Genomic DNA, 26687 nt, shown 5'->3' on the forward strand with positions numbered 1-26687 from the left:
CCCTACTAGAGCAATAAAAACATGGGGGAAATCCCTGAGGTTTTCATAATTCATGCATGAAAGGGTTAATGTATCTCAGAAGTATTTAACTGAAAACAGATATGCACTGATTTTCTTTTCTTTTGACATTCCAAATCTATTCAGTAAGGGGGCGTAATTTGTAATAGGAACTATTTTCACGGAACACTTTACGGCTTGTTGTTCCGGACTGCTTTTGTCGACGCACAGTTGATGGCGACCAACTGACGATTTAGTCTGGAAATTTCTAGCAGTTTGTGAAAGCGCTGTTTAAAAGAAAGGAGTCTACTTCATATTGATCTAATAATGGGGAGAAGCAGGAGCAGAACACCACCACGACGAGGTTCGAATTCAATTATTGCTTTAAATATATGGATGGTAACGTGTGACTGGCTGCTGTTGCTATCCTGCGCACAGTATTTACACACACACACACGCAGATCAAATTATTTTTCTCATCAAGCTATTTCTACTATTTTACAGCACAATGTAATACAGATAACCAAGTGGAAGTATTGAACTATTATTTTAACATTTCATTTGTTGCTTAACTGTATCTTTTAAGGTGACTGACTGTTTTTGTTGAATGTTATTTAGTAACGTCTTGTTGTTACTATGAAAGATTGGTTTTGTTGTTACTAACTATGAAAGATGGATTTTGTTCTTAAATGTTTATTTTATTTCACAAACAATGCAATGGTTGTAACATCTAACACATTCTCTTTTTTTTTTTAAAGATGTTGTCAGTGGCATCTACAAAAACCACACTAAATGAATTATAGCGTTACAATTATTTTAATAATAGAAAATTTTAATATTTTTTCACACAAATTCACTTTTAATTCAATAAAATAATGTCCAAAACATCGATTACACTAAAATCCATAATTATACCTGTAGAATTCATTTTAATTGGATACAAATAATAATTATCTAAAAAAAAAAAAAAAAGTATTGAACGCACTTGAAATTCGTAGATTATTAGAAAACACTTGATCACATTAAAAACAATAAATTAAAATGTAAAAAATCTTTATTGTTTATCTTAAATTGTTAGTGTGGTGATAATATATGTTGCATGCACATTGTATTTTTTTTTTAACACTGGTTGACCTTGTGTTAATTGTGCTTATAGATAATAAGAATTTGAAGAACCAGATGAAGGGCACAGTGGACATTTCAGGCAGCTGGCAAATTTAAATATTCAAACATAAAGGTTATTTATTTTGTCCCAACCTTTTGTTGGTAACGACTTTGTGGTTTCTCATTCCAGAGAGGCGGCGTTCTCGCTCGTCCTCGCGAGATCGTGAGCGGAGGCGCAGGGAGCGCGAGAGGTCCCGCGACAGAGACAGGCGAAGGTCGCGCTCACGCTCCCCCCAAAGGCGCAGATCCAGGTGAGCTTGTGGCATCAGACACTCACTGTACACACATTTGATTAGTGAAGAACTTAACATGCCTGTGAATCTGGTTAGATAAAAAGTGGAGCTCTGGGAGCTCAATGTTTAGTTTTTGATAACCCCTCCTCCAGCTGTGTGCCTGTCTTATTTATGTAGGTCTCCACGGCGACACCGCTCCTCCTCCCTGTCTCCAACGCGGCAGAAGGACAGACGGGACGATGATAGGAAGGAAGTTAAAGACAAGCCAGCAAAGGTCCATCAGATATCAGGTGGAGCACTTTATTTTATCCTACAATAAAGTGCTGCGGTGATGTTGTGCTTTTGCAGGCCAACCCGGAAGTTAGCATCAAAAAAACAATAGGATTTTTCTATTGACTTTTGGGTTATTGCAGTAAATAAGTAGCCTGATGTCGTCATACTCAATTCTAGTCAGAATATGAGTCTGATACTGCTCCGTTGTTTTGGGGCGTGTTTCAACCGAACCAGGAAAGACCTCAATTGGATAGACCTACAACCAATCAGAGCAACGGAGCGACGCATAACGTTAGCTGTCAAATGTCAACAGAACTAAACTGCACTGTGTTGCCAAGTAGGGCTGGGACGGTTACCGCATTACCGCAATACCGCGGTCACGTGACGCCTACCGCGGGTCTGAGATCGTCACCGCCATCACCGCAAAAAAACAAAAAAACATTGGCCTGCACATGTGTGCACGTTGTGTCTAATTCCATGGATTCATTGATTCTAATGACATGGATTGTGTCTAATGACGTGCGTGTCTTATATGGATTCAAGGTTTTCTAAACAAAACTGAATCAAAAGATGGAGCAAATCCGACCTTACGAGTTGCGGAGCGCAATTTTCCATTATAACATTCCATTTGTATCCGTGTAATGTCTTGTAGCCTATAATTTGAATTAAATTTTACTAAAGCATAAAATACAGGCGCATAAGCAGGTTTTTAATTGCACGTGCTTAACACAATTCTCTCACATGGTTGCGCAGCCGACAATAGCGGGTAGGGAGATAGAAGTCATGAAAGCAGAAAAAAGAACGCACCGCCCGGGCCGTGGGTTTGTGTCGAACGCTGGTGACCGATTTTTCCCATAGCTGGCAAAAAAAAACCCCACGGCTTCAGAAAGAACAAACTGAGCTGGACCTGCCTCAGCCCTCCTTAGTAGCCTACTGGTAAGTTTTAACTGTCTTCCAACTCTGTTTGGGAAAGATTGACTACAAATAAGCTGGGCATGCAAAATTTCATTCAATATAATCAATAAATAATCTATTGTAGGCAATTAAATATAAGTAGGCTATGTGATTCTGAAATTCCAATTTCATTAAAAGGCTATCGAAAAAGATATCCGTCTGGCAGGCTTACAAGCACAGTAGTGTGCGACACTTGGTTAAATTAAATAGCCGTCGTTAAATATTTGAACCACTGAGACAAAAGCGCACACGAGATATATAGGCTAAATTAATATGAATATGTAAAAATATGTAATATAAATATAAATAATAAGTAATATCCAATCACGGTAGTGTGAGCAGCGACACTTTTTTAAATTAAATAGCCTTCGTTAAATAGCACCACTGAGACAAAAGCGCACACGAGATAATAATAATATAGTATGTAAAAATTATTTATGTAATATAAATAACATAAATATAAATAATTATATAATATGTAAAAATTATTTATGTAATATAAATAACATATATATCATATATATATATATATATATATATATAATCATTAGCCTAAATAGCCTTGTTAAATTAAAAAGTATTCGTTAAATAGCCTTGAACCACTGAGACAAAAGCGCACATAACACGAGATATGTAAAATAATATAAATAGGCTATGTAAATGTTATAAAATATAAAAAATAAATATAAATAATAAACGTAGCATAATATACAATCACGGTAGTGTGAGCAGCGAGTGACTACACTTTGTTAAATTAAATAGCCTTGAGCCTTCGTTAAATAGTCTTCATTAACCACTGAGACAAAAGCACACACGAGATGTAAATTGTAAATGTAAATTATAGCCTGAATTTGTAAAAATATGTAATATAAAAATAGAAATACTATAAATATAAATAATATATTATATTATATGGGCGGGTGTGCGCGAAAGTCGTTATAGTTTAAGTGATTGTTTGATGACGACGACTGTAATCTGAAAGTAAAAATATGGGAAATAAATAAACATGAACAAATAAATATAGGCTATATTACTGATCAATACCGATAAATAAAAATGTGTTTGTTTGTCTTTGTTTATGCTGTTCCATCTTCAGATCTCTCAGTCGTGATCTGATCTGCTCTCTCAGCAAAAAATATGACTGGGATGTAAACCATGGCCTAGTCTATATTTCGTTTTGCCTGCACTTTTTTTCCAGATATCATTCCATTTCTGTTCTAATTGTTCCTGTTCTAAACGTGAAAAAATAAATGTAAAATAAACATATTCCTTATTATGTTCAATTGCCTGCGCTGGTGTGTGCGGCTGTGCGCGAAACTCGATCGGAAGCCGTTTAAAGCGGTTTACCGCTGAACCGCGGGAATTTCTTGCTTTTCAAACGCGGTAAGAAAAAATCCATACCGTCCCAGCCCTATTGCCAAGTCCGTTTATTATGTGACCCCAATTATGTGATTTACAGACCCAGGAATGCGAATTTTAGCAGGCAGCCCTGCCAAAATAACGCACATTTTACCCCCCAAATGCCATTTTTTCCAGCTTCTGTTCGGGCATAATTACTCCTCTACGGATCAAGTCCAGACCGAACGTCCCAAGCTCAAATGTTGTGGGTGGGGCTAAGTTCGGCTGGCATCCAGGCTAGTAAATAAGCTCTGTGACCAACAAAAGTTTAGTCTTTATTCTACATGTTTTGTTCATTATTTTTTATCCAGCTGAAAACGCTTGGCGCTCTCCTGACAACATCTCGCCTCCGTTTTTTTTTTTCAGTTGAGATTCTTTGCTTATGATGCGGAATAACCGCAGAAGTGTTACTAGTATCTCATTTCACAGATAGTTTGTTTCTGAATTGATTCTACATAAAAATGCAGAGACAATGTAAAGTATTTGCCTGGCTCTTGATTTTAAATTATTTTGTTCTGTTATTATACTGCTTGTTGTTGTCTGTTGATGTTGTACAAGCAGAATGTTGCGGTTGGTCGATGTTGTATTTGTCCCGCCCCTCCTCCACTGTGATTGGATGGCTGGGTGAAAAGTGACAGTGGTGAGCGCTGCGTTTTACTCAAAGTTGAACATTCTTCAACTCTCGGCGACCAGTAAAAAACGCTCAGCGCTTGAGCGTGAAATACTCGCTCAGCGCCTCGTTACGCTCATAGCGTTCTAAAAACGCGGCGCTCCCATTGAAAACAATTGAATATACGCCAGCCAGCCGCGTGAAAAAACACTTTGGTGGACACCCGGCCTTAGGCCTCGTTCAGACTGTCAGTCCTAATTTGATTTTTATACAAATCCGATTGGAATCTGATCTAATGTTTGACTGTCCACACTGTGAATCGCAACTGTTCAGATCCGAGTTGTGTGTCCATGCAGCTCTTTCGCTTTCCGGAATATCTGCATTGGTTTTCTATGGCAATAACGTTGCGTTTGTAGGCATAAGCCAAAACCAGCAACATCAAACACAACATAGAGGGGTTTGTAAAACAGATGTTGTATTATTTAAAACATGGCATTGTGTAGCCACTGCGCACAGGACTACTGCGTCTTCTGAGGCAGCTGCTGAACCATAGGAGTCTGATATGAGTGGCTTTATTCCACGCTGACGTTTCTGCCGGTTTTCAAAACATGTCTCCAATGTCCTTTTCTTCTCAACCGGCACTTTGCAACAACCCAACCTTGTTTCTCAAGTGACTTTCAGCATGTTTCTATAACAACGTCTGGCGTTTATGCTTTACGTGGCGTGAGTCACATGAACCACACAAAATCCAATCAGGTCACCACACAAAAAGCGGTCAGACTGCAACGAATTTCAAGAAATTGAATAGGATTTAAACCTACTTATGAATGTAGCTCGAAACAGATTTGTTAAAATCTGATTTCATGTGATGTTTGGCCGTTCAGACTTGCTAAATCTTATCGGATTTGGATTGACAGTCTGAACAAGGCTTTAATGTCCCCGACAGCCTCTGTAGTCCCGTTTAGCCACTTGTTAGAAACCATCTTTTTCAAGACGTAAAAGCTTTAAAGGATTAGTTCACTTTTAAATAAACTTTTGTTGATAATTTACTCACCCCCATGTCATCCAAGATGTCCATGTCTTTCTTTCTGCAGTCAAAAAGAAATTAAGGTTTTTGATGAAAACTTTCCAGGATTTTTCTCCATATAATGGACTTCAACGGGCTCCAAACGGTTCAAGGTCCAAATGACAGTTTCAGTGCAGCTTCAAAGGGCTTTAAACAATACCGGGCGATGAATAAGGGTCAGAATTCGAGCGTGGTCATAGATGTATACGTAGATGCCTCATTAGCCTGCATGGATCAGTAGAATGAGGCATCTATGATTTATATCTATGACCACGCTCGTATTTTGACCTCACTTAGCGGAAGTTATGGCGGAGCTCAGAGACGATCACGTTCTTCTGATAAGAGGTAAAATAAGAGCATAAATACTGCTCGGTTTCTCGCAGAAACTGATCGTTTCGCTCGATAAGACCCTTATTCATCGTCTGGTATAGTTTAAAGCCCTTTGAAGCTGCACTGAAACTGTCATTTGGACCTTGAACCATTTGGAGCCCATTGAAGTCCATTATATGGAGAAAAACCCTGGAATGTTTTCATCAAAAACCTTAATTTCTTTTCGACTGCAGAAAGAAAGACATGGACATCTTGGATGACATGGGGGTGAGTAAATTATCAACAAAAGTTTATTTAAAAGTAAACTAATCCTTTAAGAGGTTTATACTGGTGTATTTTATGTAGTAGATTAAAATGAAAATATCATAAGCTTGTGTTCACCACAGACCTTATTTCAGTTATTTAACCAACCCTGCAGCACACAACTTCAGCTGGGTTCAGAGTCGGACTACACTATATTTTTGTTACGATAGTCACTGTCAGATTATGTGATTTTGACTCCTAAATTCTTGTTGTGTCGTGGACAAGAAACATGTCAGACCAATCATCGCTTGCTGTCAGCGAGAAATTACTATTGTAGTAATTGCTTAGTTTTCACCAAAGCTCTCTCTGTTTTGTTGATCATTAAACGGTTACGATGCCTCAGTGTGTCTGAAATCAGTTTCACAAGGTACCTTTGTGTACAAACACTGCCTACACAGTCATTGCCTGATGCATTGAGGCAACAAGTCAGCTGCCTAAGCTTTCGGACGCAGCCTGTGGCTTCCGAATTGGCATGTATTGCACTGGCTGGCGTCTTATCAGAAACGCCCCAAAAAATTAAGAAAATTGCACTATTTCACCTAGCAGCACCAATACCATCGTCTCCCTATCGTTTCGCCATTTTTGAATGCTGTGTGCTGTACAGAAGAGCTTCTCTGCTCCTATTGGTCAGCATGTGACTGTAATGGAACCCGACATGAAGGACCGAAAAAAATTAAACATGGCCTGTATCTCAATGTGCATACTATCTATCCTAAATAGTATGTGACATTAGTAATAATATTCAATACTATTTAGGGCGGATAGGTAGCCTGACGTCGTCATACTCAATTCTAGTCAGAATATGAGTCTGTTACTGCTCCATTGGGCTGTGATTATGGGCGTGTTTCAACCGAACCAGGAGAGAAAATGCCTCTGCACTCAATTGGATAGACCTACAACCAATCAGAGCAACAGAGTAAGTAAGGTGTGTTGAGCGATGCATAGTTGTCAACAGAACTCAACTGCACGCACGCTGGAAGAAGAAGATGAGTGTAAACGATCTCTGCCGGTGTTGCAAAGAGAATTTAAGGATACACGGAGTACTTACCAACACAATCATCATTTTTGAGAGGAATAGTAAAGGTGAATGCATGTACGAACAAGTTTAGGATTAGAACGAATTCAACCCAAGCACTCTTTAGTGATGTGGATGGTTACGGTACTGTTGATCATCTGTCCATCATCGTATAAAGCCCGCCTTGACAATTTGATTGGTCTGAACAGCTCTGGTTCGAGCATAGTTGCTCCACAACGGATCAAGTCCCGACCGAAATTCCCGACCTCAAATGTTGTGGGCGGGGCTAAGTTCGGCTGGCATTCAGGCTTGTGGATAGGGTGAATGGTATGCAGTGCACATTGGTATTCAAGGATTCTAGTCTTTCTGTCAGGACTTAGTGAAGCGCCACAGATGCAGCGTCGGTTGTTGTCCACTATGAGACACTATACGAGATAAAACGATCGATTCTTGTACCCCAGTGCGCATTGCCGTTTACGAATCACCACAATACTGTGTCAAATAGATTGTGCCAAAAGTACCAAATACTTTGTCAATGACACATCAAAATTCACTGTGTTTACTTATTTAATAAAGTTAAAGTATAACATTTGTCACATACAAATTGTGCATAGGCAGTGAATCTTTTACACATTTTAGGCATTGTGTATGATTTAACAGTTCACATTATTCCAAAAAGAAAAAGTAATCTTTCATGACCATTTTCTATTTGAATATATTTTAAAATGGAATTTATTCCTATGATGCAAAGCTGAATTTTCAGCATCATTCCTCCAGTCTTCAGTGTCGCTTGATCCTTCGGAAATCATTCTAATATGCTGATTTGCTGCTTAAGAAACACTTCTTATCAATGTTGAAATCTTTATAATTCTCTGATGCATTATTCTTCAATGAAAAGAAAGTTGAAAAGAACAGCGTTTAATTAAAATAGAAATCTTTTGTAACATAAATGTCTGCACTGTCACTTTTGATCCGTTTAATGTGTCCTTGCTGAATAAAAGTGGAAGAGAACCTACTGATTCCAGACATTTGAATGCTAGTGTTCATACATAAAGATACTCTCAAGCTTGAACTTGACCTTCAGCCTACACTTCTCAGTAAAAAATGTCAAACTACAGAAGTAAAATGGGTTGTGATTGCGAAATGCCTTTTCATTCGTGTATATCATGGTGCTGGGAACAAACTCTGAATGTACCCATGCATGACACATTTAAGTTGATGTCCTTTCTCATCTGATTGCATCTGCAGCTGAGGACATGCAGGGAAAGACTGAAGATGAAATCGAGATGATGAAACAGATGGGCTTTGGATCCTTTGACAGCACAAAGGTGAGGTCACTTTCTTTTCTGCTAATTCATGTTAGAATCCATCCTACAAGAACAGCCAAATGAGAAGTAGATGTTCTTTGCGTTTTGTACCTTTTTATACTTGAATATGTAAATAGTGGCAATGTATTGTTGTCAATCACATAGTTTAGTATGTTATAACATTGGCTGCTGTCTTTGGGTGTTTTGTCGTCATGGGTAAAAGTACATTCTGTTCCACAAGCTTTTTTTAAAATGGCAAAGCTGATCTTCCAAATAACCACAAGATGGCACAGCTAGACAGAGTGCATGCTAAAAATATTCCTGTTGAAAACCAATTAACATTGAAGATATCTTAAATATTCTGTGCTGTAATACTCTTCCCTATTTTGTATTAATGCGCAGTTATTTTTACATCATTTAAAAATAATGTATGGTGTATAATTGTCTTTTTATCAACAGGGCAAAAAGAAGGAAGGAAATGTTGCTGCATTTGCAATTAACGTGTCACAGAAGAGAAAATACAGGTCTGTGTATTTACAGCATTCTGAAATTAAATAGCTCATCTGCCCCAAACCCAGATCCTTCACTTGATGAAATTAGTTCTGTGATTTGTAATTACTGGCTTTATTTTGTAATTGAATCCTTTTTAAAATGTATAAACGGCATTTGTTGTGAGAAAATTAACTTAAGAAGTTAATATCCCAGCAACAGCACCGTATTTGGCCAATCACCTCTGCAGGTACTGCACAACTAAATGACAAACGTTCTCATTGGTGGGCAGTGATGTAATGTTTTGGTGCAGGAAGGAGATCAATGATGTAATCATATTTCTCTTGCAGGCAATACATGAACAGGAAAGGTGGTTTCAACAGACCCTTGGATTTCATTGCTTGATGGAGTCGCCAGGAACCAAGTGTTAATGACTTTGACTTTTTGATGAAACGTATATTTCTTTTTCTTCCCCCGAGTTTATGTAAATGTGTGTTCCAGAGGTGTTTCCAAATGTTTTTTTTTTCAGTCAATGGCTGTGATGTTTGTTGTAGCTACTTTTAAAAAGCGGTTTGACTTCGTGGATGCTTTGCCTTGAATATCTTATTTAGCAAAAACCTTGCAGTACTAAATAAATGGGAATTCTTGATGAATGTCTTTGTCCATTATTTTGTTATTGTGCAATTTTAGCATAATTGTGTTTATTGAAAAATATGACAGCCCACTTGAATTATCACGTGGTGATTTAATTGGTCTTAAAAACAACCAGAGAAATACAATTATTCCATTGCTATCTGTTCAAAACCTACAATTCGTGTGAAGTCATTTTAACTATAAGCATGTACAAGGGAGGTGTGTCTGTTATGAGTTCGGAACATTTTAAAGGCGTCCAATCACAGGCGACAGCACTGTGGCGGTCCAGCCAATCATAACATAACAACAATACACGATTTGCATAATCCATTTTGGCTCAGGAGCAAATGCCAGGATACTACGGCACAGGCTGTACCCTCGCTCCAAAATGGCGCTACAGTGTTGCTTAGTTGCACCATTATCTTGCGGAATCACATTACAGCAGTCATATATTCACGCTTTATAATACACCTCAGCCATTGGTCCTCCCTAGACACAATCGGCTTGATTGACAGCACACGTATCCAATGAGATGATCGCTTCCTGTATCATCCATCCAATAGTATCGCATGTTCCCCAGAGCTACTGACAGGCATACAGTAACATGACAGCAGCTAGCAAACATCTCATCTGCCTGGCTCAACGACGTTATGGTTTCGCTAGCTGTGTGTTTTTGTCCTATTTTTGATTAATTTTCCTCAGTTGCACACAGCCACAGCTTAGCATGTGCAATTAGAGCTGTTTAATAAGTAGCCAGTTCGTCTGTCACGCTTGAAATATATCGAAACCAGCGATTGTTTGGACTTTTGGAGGCCGTGTATTTTATTTTAAAGCCTATTTTCAACGCATTTTCTTCAACGATCAATCAAGATTTTTTCCTTTTTTATTACACAACAGTATTGCCTACTTCCTCTCTGTGCAGGCATATCAAAATTGACGTTTTTTTTTTACAACAACAACAACAAGGAATTGGGGTTGAACGCTGTTTTTTTTCTTCCAGCCAGCAACCAGCACAGCAGCACCAAAGCTCAAAAATTATTAACTAAAAATATCACCAGCTGTGCAAATACACTTTTTGTGTGACAATTTATACAATCTGGCAACCAGTACCCTCATCAGATCGATCTGACCGAGCTGTCAATCCAGTATTTTCGGTCTATTTTTTTCCAGACTCAACGGTGGTCTCTAGTTAGCAGCGTTTGCTGTCAGTATCAGAGCCTAAAAATTGACCAAGTGCAGAACTAAAGCTGTGAGCTCTTATCTGTTGGACAGCTCATCTATAAAAGTCTTTAGACCTTCCTGAGTGTCACCACTTACATGCTTTCAGGAAGAGTTGCCAGATTTTGCAAACCTGGAAGGTTTTGTTGTTGTTGTTCGTGTCGTACTCTCACAATTTTATCATTTAATGTACAAAATCTCGTTTAATATGAACAGGACTAGTTAATTGAGTTATTTTTGGCAGCTGAGGGACATTTTAAATCGTTGTTTTAATCATCCAGCTATTTGGAAACCAGCGTGTTTATTTGTGTTCGATTTTTTTTTACACATTTTATCAACAATCCCCACATCTAAACATTTCCCTCGCTGCCTTATACAAAAATATTTTGTAAATTCGTCTGACTGGAATTTTTCTTGCTCTAAACGCTGGAGGAAGAACCGTGAAGGAACGAAAGGCTGCTGCTTGTTTTTTTTCCTCGTTTATTTCTAACCCGGATTGTCATTTTTTTATCGCTGTTTATTGCTTAAAATGACGGCTATTGAGAAACTGCAGATGTTGATCGAAGCAGCTGAATATCTTGATCGAAGAGAAAGAGGTAAAGCAACATAATACGATATATATGTATATGCATGCACACACATACGTATATAATGATATATTGGCATGCAAATTAATCCTGACACTGTTGCTAAGGTGCTTGTTTGCTATAAAGAACAATGGTGCTTCGACCTATTTATTATAAGTGAATGCATGAAATGCAGACGCGGGTTTTTCCGTTGTTATGACATTTTTGGGAAGATCAAGACGTCGAGAAGTGTCCACTTCAGCTGTCTGAGACTGTGTGCTGGTCAGTCACCATACACTTGGCTTTCACAGGGGACACTAATGTGTTGTTAACGCTCTCTAGCGATAAAACCCAAGCGTGTATGGCATATATATCTTTTTTTAATGGTGTTTGATGACATGTATGTGTGCATATGTGGTAGTGAAATGCATTTTTCAAGCACTGCTGTTGGTTTACAGTGGAGGGTTTCCTGTGCATCCCCCTTCCCCCTATCTGTTGTGGTTCGGCTGGCTACTGGGTTTACTCCAGTTCAGATGACATCATTGACCCAAAAGCAAGACATTTTGCCTAGAAATCGCTTCATTATGTTGTATAGCATAACCGCTTTTCTCCCAGGAACTAAAAAAAATTGTCAATATTTGTAATCAATCGCTTTGATTTTCAGGTGGTCAATGCGCTTTGTGGTCTAATGAGCTTCTAAATGTCTCTGTTTGAATTTGCAGAAGCGGAGCACGGGTATGCCTCCATGTTACCCTTCACCAGCAACAAAGAGAGGGATGGCTTGAAACGGAAAATCAAAAGCAAGAAAAATTGCAGCAGCAGGTACTTCCACTTAGTTTCCTTGTGATGAATCCAGGTCTATTAGTGTGTACTCTTATCTACAGCGAATCCCAATACGCCCTCTAACCAGGAACATGATTCACACACATCACGCGAAAGGACCGTGAGTCCCGTGAGTGATCTGTAAATTAGCAGACATGCACATATCTGCGCCGTGTGTGTACGTGACACATACACACCCACTGATTCATCCTCGTGCAGGTGCAGTCAGAACACGCCATCCCACATTCAACATGGAGAGAGACGTATACTCGCATGCTGCTCGATTCTCTCCCTGTGACTCTCACCACCCACGTCCCACAGTCACAATTTACTCACTCACTACTCAACGCCTCAGATTTCATCAGCATCATCCGATTAGTGGGCCTGGAACTGTCCGTCGCCTGTCAGTGGGTGAAATCAGTTGCCTTCATTTTTTTTCTAATTAGGCCTAGAGCTGATTGCTAATTTGTTTCATGGAAATTGCTTGTTTACCACCTATTATCAGGCAATGCTGTTTTTTATGTTTACATCAGTAGTGAAGCATTCAAACTCATGATTTTTAGTTTTGTTAAAAAGTGATCAAAAGACAAGACAATAGCAGACATGGTCACCCCATTTTCTGAATGCATATTATAGATCTTATTGTGAACAAGTAAAAATGGACCTGGCCATGTTTAATCCAAAAGTGTCATAACTGGAGCTTCTCTCTGGTGGCTCTCTTAGTCCGCTTGAACCCCACATGCTCGCGTACATCGTCCTGCACTTTTGAGTGCAACGCCCACATCTCAAAGTCCAATCAACAGATCAGGGCTCGACATAAACGCTTGTCCGCTTGTCCGGGACAAGTGAATTTTTTGAAGGGGCAAGTGAAAGAGAATTTTACTTGCCCGACGGACAAGTAGCCTGATAAACCGTCATTTAAAGTCCTCATGAAATCAAAATCGATCTTATTTACTTTGTTAGCCCACATTACAGGTCTTAGGGTTAACAATTAATCCGTGCAAGTTAATACACATAAAAAAATTTTTGCCATGGTAATCTTTAATCAAAATCTGAAAAGTAACTTCCGGTCTTGAATGGCGTTCCCTTTCCGATGACGACTATGTGACGGCTTGGGTTTGAATATCCTTAACCACTCCCCACCAACCGTTTTGCGCTGCACACCGGCAGGCGAAATGGGGTCTTGCGCACCCAACGCGCACGAACGGGCACGACCGCCCACTCCGTGTTGACGTAATTTTTGCCGCGCGCACCTTCGCGCTCTTGCGGACGCGTCGAGTATAAACAAGGCTTTTGTCTGCTATGAGCGTGAGATGGAGCGGAGGAGCGCTGGAGTGAAACCCTGCCCTATATTCAATATTCCGTTTCGCTTGGAAATACGTCACAGCACTGTCACATCAAATCAGTCAAATCAGTCACATCAAATCATTTGCAAATTCCGGTTCACTGGGTCTTTAACAAAAAATAACTAGGGAATCACCAAAATGCAAGAATGATTCTGCATTCATTTGTGTAAGTGGAGATGGATAGTGGATAATAATGTATAATGAACTGATGGTAACTCTAACACTCGCGCTGTGGACGCTCGCGTAGCCTCTCGAGGAGAAATCGAAACAAATGTGCACCGCTCAAACAGAGAAACTCCGTTAACACACTGCCGTAAAAATGTAGAAATGTGGAGTTTATTTATATTTATAACATATGATACAGTTGCAACGTCACATTACCAACAAGAGTGCTGTTTTCCTGAATAACATCACGACTGAAAATGACACGGATTTCAAATGACAGTTCCATAAACAATTAATTAACATCAAGTCACTTACATTTTAGATGCAATATTGAGTGTTTTTGTTCTATTTCCGCAGCGAAAATAGTTCTAACCAAAGATCTCAGCAGAACGCGTGTGACCGCAACAGCGTGTCAGTGAATGATTCAGTGTTTTGAATAAATCGGTTGAATCAAAGATTCAATGACCTATTCGTAAACGACCGCCTCGTTCTTGAATGAATCAGCCGTTTGAACGAATCGACTCATTGACTCACTCATTAAGACGGTCACCTGCCGCCACCTACTGTTTAATGTTTAAACAAACTTTCCTATTTGTATATTCAAAAAATATATTTAAAACAATCTCATAACATTATTTAATGCAGTTGTAATTTTTCAGTGTAAATTATTTAATTTGAGTGTCTTCTAATTTAATTTATTGATCAAATTTAAGAATATAAAAGGAAAGCTGAAGCATAGCCTATATTTAATAAGATTAGGGGAAAAATGCCCTTTATAAAAAGTAAAAATATCACAAATATGCAGATTTAAATATGTCAAAGCTGATTGAACACTGGTGAGAATATTGCTTCAGAATACATTTTATTTACAACACACACAAAAATTTTTTCGGACGAGCACATTTTTTACTTGGACAAGTGAATGACAAAGCACGTGAACAAGCTTAATGTCGAGCCCTGCAGATGATCTGTTACATTCAGACGTACCTCAGAATACTGAAGAAATGATCCATTTCATTGGAGAAACTTGTAAGGAGAACATCATCAGTATTCCAGCTTTATGCCAACTTTGACTCTATTCTGATTATGATGTGAGCCATGTATCTTAAACTCCACGTTCTAGAAAATGTTCTGTTACACTATGTTCTAAACAGGCGCAGCTTGATAAGGTGACATGTAATAAATCTTTCACATCAATGCAGGCTTTTGTTCTAACCAGCTGTAATCGTGACAGGAGTTTGGTTTGTTTGGTTTCTACAGAGTGCATTTGGTGGCCTCGTTTCCATTAGTATTTTTCTTATAGAAAAAAAAATGCTTTTGTTATAAGCCATGAACCAAACCAACCAGCTACAAGCTGAATCACAAAATTGCTAACTTTGAACGTGAAGCAAAAAATTTATTTGAAAATCAGACAAAACCAAAATGCTGAAGGTCCAAATCAATGCAGTTTCAAAGGGATTCAAAGGGCTTCAGAGGCTCTGCACGATCCCAGACGTGGAATAGGGTCTTATCTAGCGAAACGATCTGTCATTTTCAAAAAACAATACTTTTTAACCTAAATTGCTCATCTTGCGCTGCTCTGCGACGTGCCAAGGATTGCGCAATCACGTTGTAAAGGTCACGCTAGACGGAGGCAGAAGTACCGCCCCCCGTGTTTACAAAGCGCACATGAGAAGACAAATACAAACGCCCTTTAGCAAAAAAAAGGTAAAACAACGATGTCGGACGATTTTGAAGTTGAAAATGGAGTGTTTTGGTAAAGGGCGTTTGTATTAGTCCTTGCACGTTCGCTTGGGGCAGTTATTCTGCCTATGTCTGACGTGATTGCGCAATCCTTGGAACTTGGAACAATTTAGGTTAAAAAGTATATTAATTTTTTATTTACTTTTTTTAAATGATCAATCGTTTCGCTAGATAAGACCCTATTCCTCGTGTGGGATTGCGCAGAGCCCCTGAAGCGCTTTGACACTGCATTGATTTGGACCTCCCATCATAGACATGGAAGGCTATGATGGGGAGACAAATCCTGGAATGTTTTCCTCAAAAAAGGTAATTTCTTTTTGACCGAAGAAAGAAAGACATGAACATCTTGGATGAGATGGGGGTGAGTAAAATATTAGGAAATTTAAATTTTGAAGTGAACGAATCCTTTAAAAAAGCTGAGTAGTTTACATCACTGTATGTTACTGTGGGACGTTAAACATCCATCATAAAACAGTTGTCAAATAGTAAATGTTTAGCTACTTAGGCTATATCTCAAAATGCACACTCTTTCACTGTAAAAACTAAAAGCGTCACGTTGGAATTCACACCCATCTCAATGCCTATGGCGGTTATGGCCCTGCTTTAAAGGTTCATAAGTTTTCGTTCAAAATCAATTCCCCTATATTGAAAATTAATGGGATTTTTACTTGCGAACCCTCACTGTTGCACTATATTCCTGTGGTGTTGCATCGATTTGCCCCGCCCACAGTGAAATCTCATTGATCCATATACACACAGCTGTATATTAAACATCAAATTAGTTGTTATTGGCTAGGATGTGGTGTTACTCTGAATCTGACTGGTCTGATAAAGGTAAGCTGGGCTTTGGGGACAGATAAACTGTATTATTACACTAAGGGGAGATCTTTTAACTGTAACTTATTGACAGCGCACGCTGCTGTCATACTCCACATACTGATTCACAGCCACAAGGCCCCTTTTAAAACAGTCAGCATAGGGTCAAAGCTGCTGCTTCTGAATCATGGAGCTGAACTGTTTTTGGAATATGACCTTGGATAAAAATCTAGTTATTGTGTGACCCTACATGCTGAAAACAGTCCCAACTCTAATCTGTGTCTGGATGTTTGTGTGGCTTGTAACTGGATATTAAGGCCTAACAAGGGTAGCAGTAGGTTTGTAGCTATTTATATACAGCCTTATGGTGTGTACAGAGGAAGTTTAAATGTTGGTTTCGTTTTAGAAATTGTAGGTTGTTTTTAACGAACGGGTCTCTAGACATGCCATTGTAGAGTACAAGTGATCACCCAACATTTGTTGTCATCACCTTAGACTATAAGGGGTCATGTTGGCTACTTGCAAAACATTTTTTGAAAGTTTTTGAAACATTAAATGCTCGATTTGATCATAAATACAGTATAAGAGTAATATTGTGAATTATAATTACAATTTAAAATAACTGTTTTCAATTTGAATATATTTTAAAATGCAATTTATGTTGAAAACAGTTTTCAGGATTCTTTGATCAATAGAAAATTCAAAAGAACAGCATTCATTTGAAATAGTCAAAGTCAAAAATGTCTTCAGTGTAACTTTTGATTAATTAAATTTAATTAATTAAAAATTAAAATGAATTAATTTTAAGTATTAACTTCTTTCAAAAACTTCTAATCAAAAACATTAAACTCCACCCCCCTTCCTATGATCCAATCAATTCCCAAGGATGAAATCAAGTTCTGCCCAACATTTTGACACAATAAGGAAGAAAATATGTACTGTTTCACGCTGACTTTAACAGTAGTATATATATATATATATATATGCATGGGCGTCGGAAGCAAAAAAAAATGTGGGTGGGTCCTCAGAAAAATTTTACTGGAGTAGATTTAATTTACATTAAGTACAAATATACTGCCTTGTTTGCTAAACGTCTGGTTGGGAAAGACAAAATTACGGAAATCACTGTATTTTATAGAGCTGCAATGGTGTAAGGGTAAGATGCATGGCATCAAGTTTTGACGCAAATCGACCCGAGGTTCGAATCTGCCTTTTGCTGAACTTACTCTACTCCCTTTTCCCATCACATATCAGATTGGAAAGGCATTTATTTTCAATAAAAATGAAGAAAATATTAATAAAGTGGAAATAAAGCGTCTAACATGTGTTTAATAATAAGTGTTTATCGGTTAGGGGTAGGTAAACAGACGTGCTGAATTAGAGACGATAAAAGTGAGTTGGTCCAATATCATTGGTCGTAAAAAGTGGGTGGGTCTTGTCCCACCCACATACAATGGTTCCGATGCCCATGTATATAGGCCAGTTAGACATTTTTGTGGCCTGTTTTTTGCTGTACTCATCAATGAGATGATTGCCAAAAAGGACTATTGCAAATAGTCACCACAACATTTCCTGTTGCTATTAGTATCAAAGCTGTAGTCCTGTTCCACTCTTTGGCATTGCAGTATAAACAAAATATGGTCCCCATTAACTGCTATAGACAGGACAAGATATATTTAATTTCTGTAAATTACATGTTGCAATATTTTATTTGCATATGCAATGCATGTTACGTTTTATATTGCATTTCTTTTGAGAATAGCAGGTGATGGAAAGCAAGTGAGTGCAAAATGACTTGAAAAACTTAATCATAATCTTAGCTGCAGTGAACTTGAGCATACATAAAAAAGATCAAACTAGTATAGCAAGTTTTGGTGCACCAAACGCATCAGAAATCTTCTGCACAGCCTCAGAATATGCAAGTAACCTACATTCGCTACGCCAGCACTGGTGTTAATGCATCATGCATGAAGCGCTTTAGCTCTAGAGCACAAACCGGTGTTTCTGCGCTGAATAAACTCCTCACATCTCTCCAACTGCACGCCTGACTCATTAGACGGCTCTCCCGTCCATTCACACCGCTTGGAGGATGGAAAGTCATTCAGTCGCTTGAGCTTTGAGTGTGCATTCGATGGCAGAGCTACTGAAAGGCGTCTCAGGAATGCCATTTACGTTTGAGTGTGTGTGTGTGTTGTGCAAAACCTTTATTATATGTAGGTCAGGTGGATCTCCTATATGGTGGATCTCCCATGCAAACCTGACTTCCCCTCCAGCTTTCCGTGTTTGCGTTTCCTGATGGATCATGGGGGGAAGGGTGGCAGTGTGTGTCCCTGATCTGTGTGCGTGTGAGAGTGGTGGGCTGGTGCCTCCTCTCCCCCTCCCCCTCTTCTCCTCGATCCAGGCAACCAGCGCAGCTTGAACACCCCCAATATATATATATATGACAGAGCTCCTCCTACCTCTCGCTTACATTCAGACGGTATGTGGGCTAATGCACATAGCAGCAGCCGTGGGTTCTCCTCCTGTTCCTGTATGAATGTGTGCACTGGTGCCGTATTTAAAGTCCTTTTTGTATTCACTATGCACACTTTGCTGTGTGGGTAACACAGTGTTATGCCTTTGAGCCATCACAAGGTGAACTGGATGTATATGCAGCTAATCGGACAAGATATGTTGTAAGAAACGGCTTGGCCTTTTATGTGTTGGAACAGGTGGTCTGGCAAGTACAGTAGCAACGAGGGGAGTCAACTTGGCGTTACACAGTGATACAGGCTGTTATGTCACTGGTATCTGTCGATCCCCAGCACCGCCCCCCAAATCCACCTCCAGAGCGAGATGCCAGCTGAGCAGATCAGCTGATCTCTTTGCATGGGCGCACTAATGTTAGGGAGCTTGTTTATGAATTCAACCAACCAGTATCATAGCATTCAGAAAAAGCAATTATGGACAGTAGTTAGGGTAGATGCAGTGTTATTGTCCGTATATCCTTCACAGCTTTGTCAAATGAAATATGGTGTCTACCCAGACAAAGGCCATGAACGATAAATGTGATGAGAAGTGCTTTGAAGATTTCTTTAAGGGGGTACAGTTCTTGTGAGACTCTGACATGCGAAGATGCCTTCTGCTCCAACATCGGATGTATTTTTAGAGTGAGGTCATGAGGTCAGTTTGAAGGATGGATGAATGAGAGAGAGATGATTCGATCCTTCTAAGCTCCCAGTACTCTTTGCAGGTTCTGCCGTTTGCAGTGTTCTAACCCTGACCCATGCTCTAGTGCTCATGTAAGATCTTGTACAGGTAGCATTCAAAGTTGCAAGGTCCACCTTCTACTCTTTTTATACAGTTCCAGTCCACTAATTTGATTGGGCAAGAGTGTTGAGTTGCTGATGTATAGAAATGCTGCCTTCAGATTTCCTGGGAAAGGTCTTACTTTTCACTTTAGATATTGTAATCATAATTATGTGATTTGCCAGGGTTTTTGTTTTGTTTTGCTGGGATTTCATATGTACATTACAGTCAAGCCAAAATGATTCAGACAACAGATATAATTTTTTACTAGTGAGTGTAGGACACTATAGTTCATTTATGTAAGTAAGGATAGCAAAATAAAAGCTCAAAACTGTGACATATTATACCCAAAAATACATAGTTCTTGTCATATTTTATTACCATTTTCTAAACTATAGCTAATAAACTGTGATAATGTGAGGAAATGTTGAAGGTGTCTGAATAAATGTACATATTTACTTTCTTATTTCCACTACTGTTCTAAGCTATTTTTGAAAGAAATTTCTACTTTTATCCTGCAAGGGCAAATTCAAATCGATCAAAGTTACAATGATACAAAAACCTTTGAACTTTCTATGAATCAAATCCTGATAATAATAACGAATGTCACCTGAGCACCAGATTAGCGTGGCTGCTGAAAATTCTCATTTTTGCCATCACAGAAATAAATTACATTTTAAAATATATTCAAATAGAAAACAGTCATTTTATATTGTAAAAATATTTCACAATATTATTTTATTTACAGCATTTTTGCTCAAATAATTGCAGCTTTGGTGAGCAGAAGAGACTTCTTTCAGAAACCTAAAAAAACCCTAAAAACTCTTATTTACATCAAACCTTTGAACAAAAGTGTATTTTTTCTTTTTTCCACTTCCAAACAAATAAAGGAAGCATTTTAGCAAGACTACAGTAAATTAGAATGAAATAAAATAAGCAAGAGATGTGCATTACGTGTACAAGTAAAGCTTAATTGGTCTGTTTTATCATTCTTGTGCCTTTGAGAATAATAGGAAATGTCGTTTTCAACTGTATGTAAAATGCAAATTATCTAAATTGTACATTCAACGTTCACATTTTGAATGGAAAACAAGCTCCCAGTGGTCTCTACGACGTTGTAGCATTCATGTGCGCTAATCTCATGATTTTGATCGGTTTGTCATGACTTAAAGGCAGCAAAAACAAGATATTGGACTTATTGTCTATTGAGATCTTGTTTTCCCTCATCTTTCTCTCCTCTGCTTTGCCTCTCTTTCACTTCTCTGTTGATCTAGAAATGGCCTCTGTGAAGCATGGTGTGTGAGGATTCTACCCCCCCCACCGCTGTCTTGTGTCTCAGGCTTGTGTTTCTAGTTACTGTTGCTAAGTGGGGCCAAGGGCCTCTATGTATTTCGCGAACGTAGCGAGAGAGAGACAGACACACACAGAGGACAGAGTACATTTGCGATCAGCAATTAGCATTTTGGCAACTTCTGCATCCACTAAACAAGCCATGGGGCCCTTAAAATCTTGGAGTTTGTTCCTGTATAGCCTTTACACCACGTACACACACTCACACACACAGACACCAGTTCACCTTTGTACTGAACATTCAAATCAGCAGTGAGCACAGAACACTCTCTGTGTGCCTTTCAAACCTAAGAACATGTCGGTGATGTTGGAGCCGTAGCCTGTCGATTAGTTTAGGGGGGGTTAAAACCCCAAATATGAGGATCCCCTTGCAAGTGGAGTTATGTATTTTGTTTTTATTGTATGTTTAAAAACGAATGTATATATTTTGTGAAAAATATGTGATATCATGGAGCTATAATTTCTTTTCTCCCAAAATGATTGGCTTTTTAATTGTCATTTTGTTAAATGAAATAGTAAATTGTTAAAAGATTATCTGTAAAATATTTTATTTTTGATAGTTGATGGTGTATATAATATTTATATTTGTATTATATTATTTGACAGTATACTTAAACATTTGATTTATTATTTTAATATTAAAATATTACTTTTATTTAAAATTGGCTTTCATTTCCTCTTTCTCACAGCCTCGTTGAATTAAAGACTGAATATAAACATACTTTTTTTTATAGAAATCTGCTGATATGATGCTAGGGTGTTGTGGGTGGTTGCCAAGGCATTGCTGCATAGTTGCTAGGGTGTTCACATCAAAAGAGCCTACCATCAAGTCTCTATAGCATTCCAGTTTGTTCGATTTTTCACTCGTTTTATCGTCCACTAGACAAAATTGTGAGCCTGATCAATGCTAAGTTCATGGGTTTGATTCCCAGTAAATGCATGAACTGATCAAATGCAATGCAAGTCGCTTAAGATAAAAACGTCTGCCAAATGCATACATGTAAATGTACTAAAAAAAGACCAAGCACGATGATTCCTAACATCTCCCTCTTTCTGTCTCTTCAGGTCTACACACAACGAGATGGAGAAGAACAGGTATGTCCATATAACCTTCATGTTATTGTCACAGTTGTTAGTTCTTATCTGTAAGCTTGCAGGATTATACCTCATTACATCCTTACTGATTAGATTAAGATTACACTTCTGCAATCGAAAGCTAAACGACTAGGGAATGTGACTGAATGCCTCATTTCAGTCTTTTTGGTGCCGTTTCACGCGTGTCCACCAGCACCCTGATATTGCTTAGTATTAAGGTCAGTCAATTGACTGATGTATCCATTCAGCTTTGACCTAGAGATAAACCCGCAATATATGGGTGACCTGAAATTTTTTAACGTGAAAGATCTCGCTAATGAACCAGGCTTAACGTCTTAGTCGCCAGCGCGATGTGGTTTGGGTAACAACACGTGCACAGAGCTCTGAGCTCAGCTTCCCGAACGAATTGAATAATACATGCTGTCAGGCTTAGCAATGAGCAAAACCATGGTGTCTGGACTTTGACTTTACACTGCTAACAATGCACACAGCTTAAGTTGCACTCCCCTCCCATTCGTGCCTAGGAAAGTGTGTCTCTTTCTGCATACATCAGACCAAAGCTCTAAGGTCACAGTGCTCTGGACAACTGATCTGCTATTCATTTCTGAAGAGCGGCTTTCATCTACTGTTTAGAAAAATCCAGCCAAAGAAGGAAAACGAGGCTCCCAACGTCTCTGCTTTTGTTTCACACTGGCTCAAAATGGAGTCCAGGGCTGATATTCATAAAGCAACTCGAGTGGGAGTGCATTTGTGATGCAGATTTGAATAAATGTCCACCATGTCTGATGTGAGACCAGCACAGCTGTGTTGTGATGATTCATGTGGCCGTGAACCACTCTGGTTAAAAAAAATATAACAAGGCTAGTACCTGTGGCCTAGTAGTTAGCGCATGTTAATCGAAATTAAAGGGATAGTTCACCCAAAAAAGAAAATTCTGTCATTAATTACTCACCCTTCCGAACCCGTAAAACTTTTGTTAATCTTCGGAACACGAATGAAGATATTTTTTTATGAAATCTGAGAGCTTTCTGTCCCTCCATAGACAGCTACACTACTACCAGTTTTTATGCTTCAAAGAGTTCATAAAGAGATCGTAAAACTAATCCATATGAATTGAGCGGTTTAGTCCAATTTTTTCTGAAGAGACGCGATCGCTTTATATGATGAACAGATTGAATTTAGGCTTTTATTCACATATAAACATTCATCAGCATACACATCAGTTACGGTAAATGGAAGCTCAAGCTTGTTTGCTTGATGTGTGAGAACCAATGAGGTTCATTCTTGTGTTGCACAGCACATTTGAGCTTCAGCAAGAACCAATGAGGTTCATTCTGGTGTTACACAGCACATTTGAGCTTCAGCAAGAACCAATGAGGTTCATTCTTCTGTTGCACAGCATGTTTGAGCTTCAGCAAGAACCAATGAGGTTCATTCTGGTGTTGCACAGCATGTTTGAGCTTCCGTAAGAACCAATGAGGTTCATTCTGGTGTTGCGCATCACATTTGAGCTTCAGCAAGAACCAATGAGGTTCATTCTTGTGTTGCACAGCATGTTTGAGCTTCCGTAAGAACCAATGAGGTTAATTCTGGTGTTACACAGCACATTTGAGCTTCAGCAAGAACCAATGAGGTTCATTCTTGTGTTGCACAGCATGTTTGAGCTTCCGTAAGAACCAATGAGGTTAATTCTGGTGTTACGCAGCACATTTGAGCTTCAGCAAGAACCAATGAGGTTCATTCTCGTGTTACGCAGGACATTTGAGCTTCGGCAAGAACCAATGAGGTTCATTCTCGTGTTACGCAGGACATTTGAGCTTCAGCAAGAACCAATGAGGTTCATTCTGATGTTACGCAGGACATTTGAGCTTCAGCAAGAACCAGTGAGATTCATTCTGGTGTTATGCAGGACATTTGAGCTTCAGCAAGAACCAATGAGGTTCATTCTTGTGTTGCACAGCATGTTTGAGCTTCCGTAAGAACCAATGAGGTTAATTCTGGTGTTACGCAGCACATTTGAGCTTCAGCAAGAACCAATGAGGTTCATTCTTGTGTTGCACAGCATGTTTGAGCTTCCGTAAGAACCAATGAGGTTAATTCTGGTGTTACGCAGCACATTTGAGCTTCAGCAAGAACCAATGAGGTTAATTCTCGTGTTACGCAGGACATTTGAGCTTCGGCAAGAACCAATGAGGTTCATTCTCGTGTTACGCAGGACATTTGAGCTTCAGCAAGAACCAATGAGGTTCATTCTGATGTTACGCAGGACATTTGAGCTTCAGCAAGAACCAGTGAGATTCATTCTGGTGTTATGCAGGACATTTGAGCTTCAGCAAGAACCAATGAGGTTCATTCTCGTGTTACGCAGCATGTTTGAGCTTCAGAAAGAACCAATGAGGTTCATTCTGGTGTTATGCAGGACATTTGAGCTTCAGTAAGAACCAATGAGGTTCATTCTGGTGTTACGCAGGACACTTGAGCTTCAGCAAGAACCAATGAGGTTTGTTCTGGTGTTACGCAGAACATTTGAGCTTCAGCAAGAACCAATGAGGTTTGTTCACACGGGTCAAGCTGGTTCGGTTGAGCTTCTGTTTATGTTCACTAATCAATGTTCATATGTGAAATAAAAGCCTAAATTCAATCTGTTCATCATATAGCATGATCAAGTCTCTTCAGAAAATTTGGACTAAACCGCTCAATTCATATGGATTAGTTTCACAACATTATGAACTTTTTGAAGCGTCAAAGTGGTAGTCGTGTAGCTGTCTATGGAGGGACAGAGAGCTCTCAGATTTCATCAAAAAGATCTTCATTTGTGTTCCGAAGATAAACGGAGGTCTTACGTGTTTGTAACGACATGAGGGTGAGTAATTGATGACAGAATTTTCATTTTGGGGGGAATTATTGCTTTAAGCCCTGGCGCTTGTGTGGATGATCTGGCTCTTTCCAGATTCCATTCCCACTATTTCTCTCTTACTTGATTAGGACTTTATTTATTTTATTTTATTTCATTAGGATTTTCTCCCATCTAAGTACTAAGTAAATGAATACATTAATTCAGAAATGATGCATTAAAATGATCAAAACTGAAAAATGTATAATGGTTTCCACAAAATTATTAAGGCAACACAAGCATTTTAACAGTGATTATAATAAGAAATGTTTCTTGAGCACCAAATCACTGTATTAAAACTAATTCTGAAGGATCATGTAATGGCCCCTGAAAATTTCATTTATTTTAAATTGTAATAATATTTCACAATATAACAGTAGTTATATAGTTTTTCCTGCATTATTGATTAAATAAACTGCCTTGGTGAGCACAAAAGAAAGAATAAAAAATCTTACTGACCCCAATTTTTTGACCTCTACTGTACCAGATCTATTTTGTGGGTTAGCGGTATATGATGTACGATTTCCCTGAATATGAATTTGATTCCTTCTTCATTCAACTATTTCTTTTTTCACCCATGTTATTGTCCTCCAATTGAAAATCTCTGAATGTTTGTGAAAAGTTTAGCAGTTTTGTTTGCACCTGTTTTATAGTTTATCATGGTGGCATTTAAATAAAGTGTCTTATAAAATGTCACACACCTGTATCATGTGAAACTGTTACATTTGTCCCAGTGACCTCAATGTCACACATGGCATGCATTTTCACCCTGCACCAGTTATGGGCAGAATGTCATACACACTCACCCTATAGGCAGAGCGAAAGGCTGTTTTTTTTATAGTTTAACAGTGCAGGGTTGCCTTAGAGAATACGCAAACAACTGTTGTTAACAATGTTCTTTTAGTCAACTGGAGCCACAATAGCAGACACACACCATCTCAAACAGAAGCACAGGTTAAATTAGCTTGCGAGGCAGTGTGTTTGTTGTCAAGATGGACTTCGCATACCCGTGGCCTGTTTGTCTTGAGAGAGGGTTTAGATCTGTAACCTGAGCTCCAGGCCACCACACATGCCTTGGCATGTACCGTTCTCCAGTGAGGTTAAGACAATTACTTAGAGGTCAGAAGCCAAAGGCTGGGAGAGGATGGTGATTTACGCTTAAAGTCATATGGACCTGTTTAAACTAAAGGATCATGGTAGAACAGATATATGTGTCCCACAGAACTGGGGTGGTCTTTTTTGTAATGGGACACAGCATGCTGTGACTGTGGACAGGGAATATCCTGTTCCATATAAAAAATCATTCAAAAGCTTGGGGTCACTGAGATTTTTTAAAAATGTTTATGCTCACCAATGCTGTATTTATTTGATCAAAATTCAGCAAAACCGCAATATAGCTGAATTTTCAGCATCACTATTCTTCAGTGTCACAACCCTTCAGAAATCATTCTAATATGCTGATTAGCTGCTCAAGAAACATTTCTTATTATTAACAATATTGAAAACAAGTTGTGCTGCTTAATATTTTTGTGAAACCAAATTTTTCAGTATTCTTTGATTAATAGAAAGTTCATAGTTTAATGCATCCTTGCTAAATAAAAATATTGAAATCT

At 38.7% G+C, this 26687-nt stretch overlaps 2 protein-coding genes across 3 annotated transcripts in view; both read left to right on the forward strand.

The window, feature by feature from the left end:
- Positions 1-206: 206 nt before the first annotated feature.
- On the forward strand, positions 207-9788 carry snrnp27 (small nuclear ribonucleoprotein 27 (U4/U6.U5)). 2 transcript variants are annotated; one of them, XM_079816172.1, is made up of 7 exons: positions 207-361; positions 1154-1201; positions 1292-1412; positions 1572-1684; positions 8592-8671; positions 9110-9174; positions 9490-9788. In XM_079816172.1, the coding sequence occupies exons 1-7, from the start codon at positions 325-327 to the stop codon at positions 9542-9544; spliced, it is 519 nt and encodes a 172-aa protein (XP_079672298.1). In that variant the 5' UTR covers positions 207-324; the 3' UTR covers positions 9545-9788. The 2 variants fall into 2 exon arrangements, with proteins under 2 accessions (XP_079672298.1, XP_079672299.1); XM_079816173.1 differs by lacking the exon at positions 1154-1201 and having other exon boundaries at positions 211-361.
- A 574-nt stretch (positions 9789-10362) lies between these two features.
- mxd1 (MAX dimerization protein 1) overlaps positions 10363-26687 on the forward strand; it is a 29576-nt gene continuing 13251 nt past the window's right edge. Inside the window, exons 1-3 of the mRNA XM_079816284.1 lie at positions 10363-11586; positions 12279-12378; positions 22152-22181. Coding sequence (XP_079672410.1) covers positions 11520-11586; positions 12279-12378; positions 22152-22181 — 197 coding nt within the window. The 5' untranslated portion in view covers positions 10363-11519. The remainder of the gene's footprint in view (positions 11587-12278; positions 12379-22151; positions 22182-26687) is intronic.

This window comes from Gobio gobio, assembly GCF_949357685.1.
Source record: "Gobio gobio genome assembly, chromosome: 4".
NCBI classification, from domain to species: Eukaryota; Metazoa; Chordata; class Actinopteri; order Cypriniformes; family Gobionidae; genus Gobio; species Gobio gobio.

Excerpts from the sequence above, each read along its gene's own strand:
- snrnp27 (XM_079816172.1), top strand. The coding sequence starts at position 325 with ATGGGGAGAAGCAGGAGCAGAACACCACCACGACGAG. Across the intron at positions 1,202-1,291 it reads GGGCACAGTGGACATTTCAG|AGAGGCGGCGTTCTCGCTCG; the intron begins GCAGCTGGCAAA and ends TTCTCATTCCAG. Across the intron at positions 9,175-9,489 it reads TCACAGAAGAGAAAATACAG|GCAATACATGAACAGGAAAG; the intron begins GTCTGTGTATTT and ends TTTCTCTTGCAG.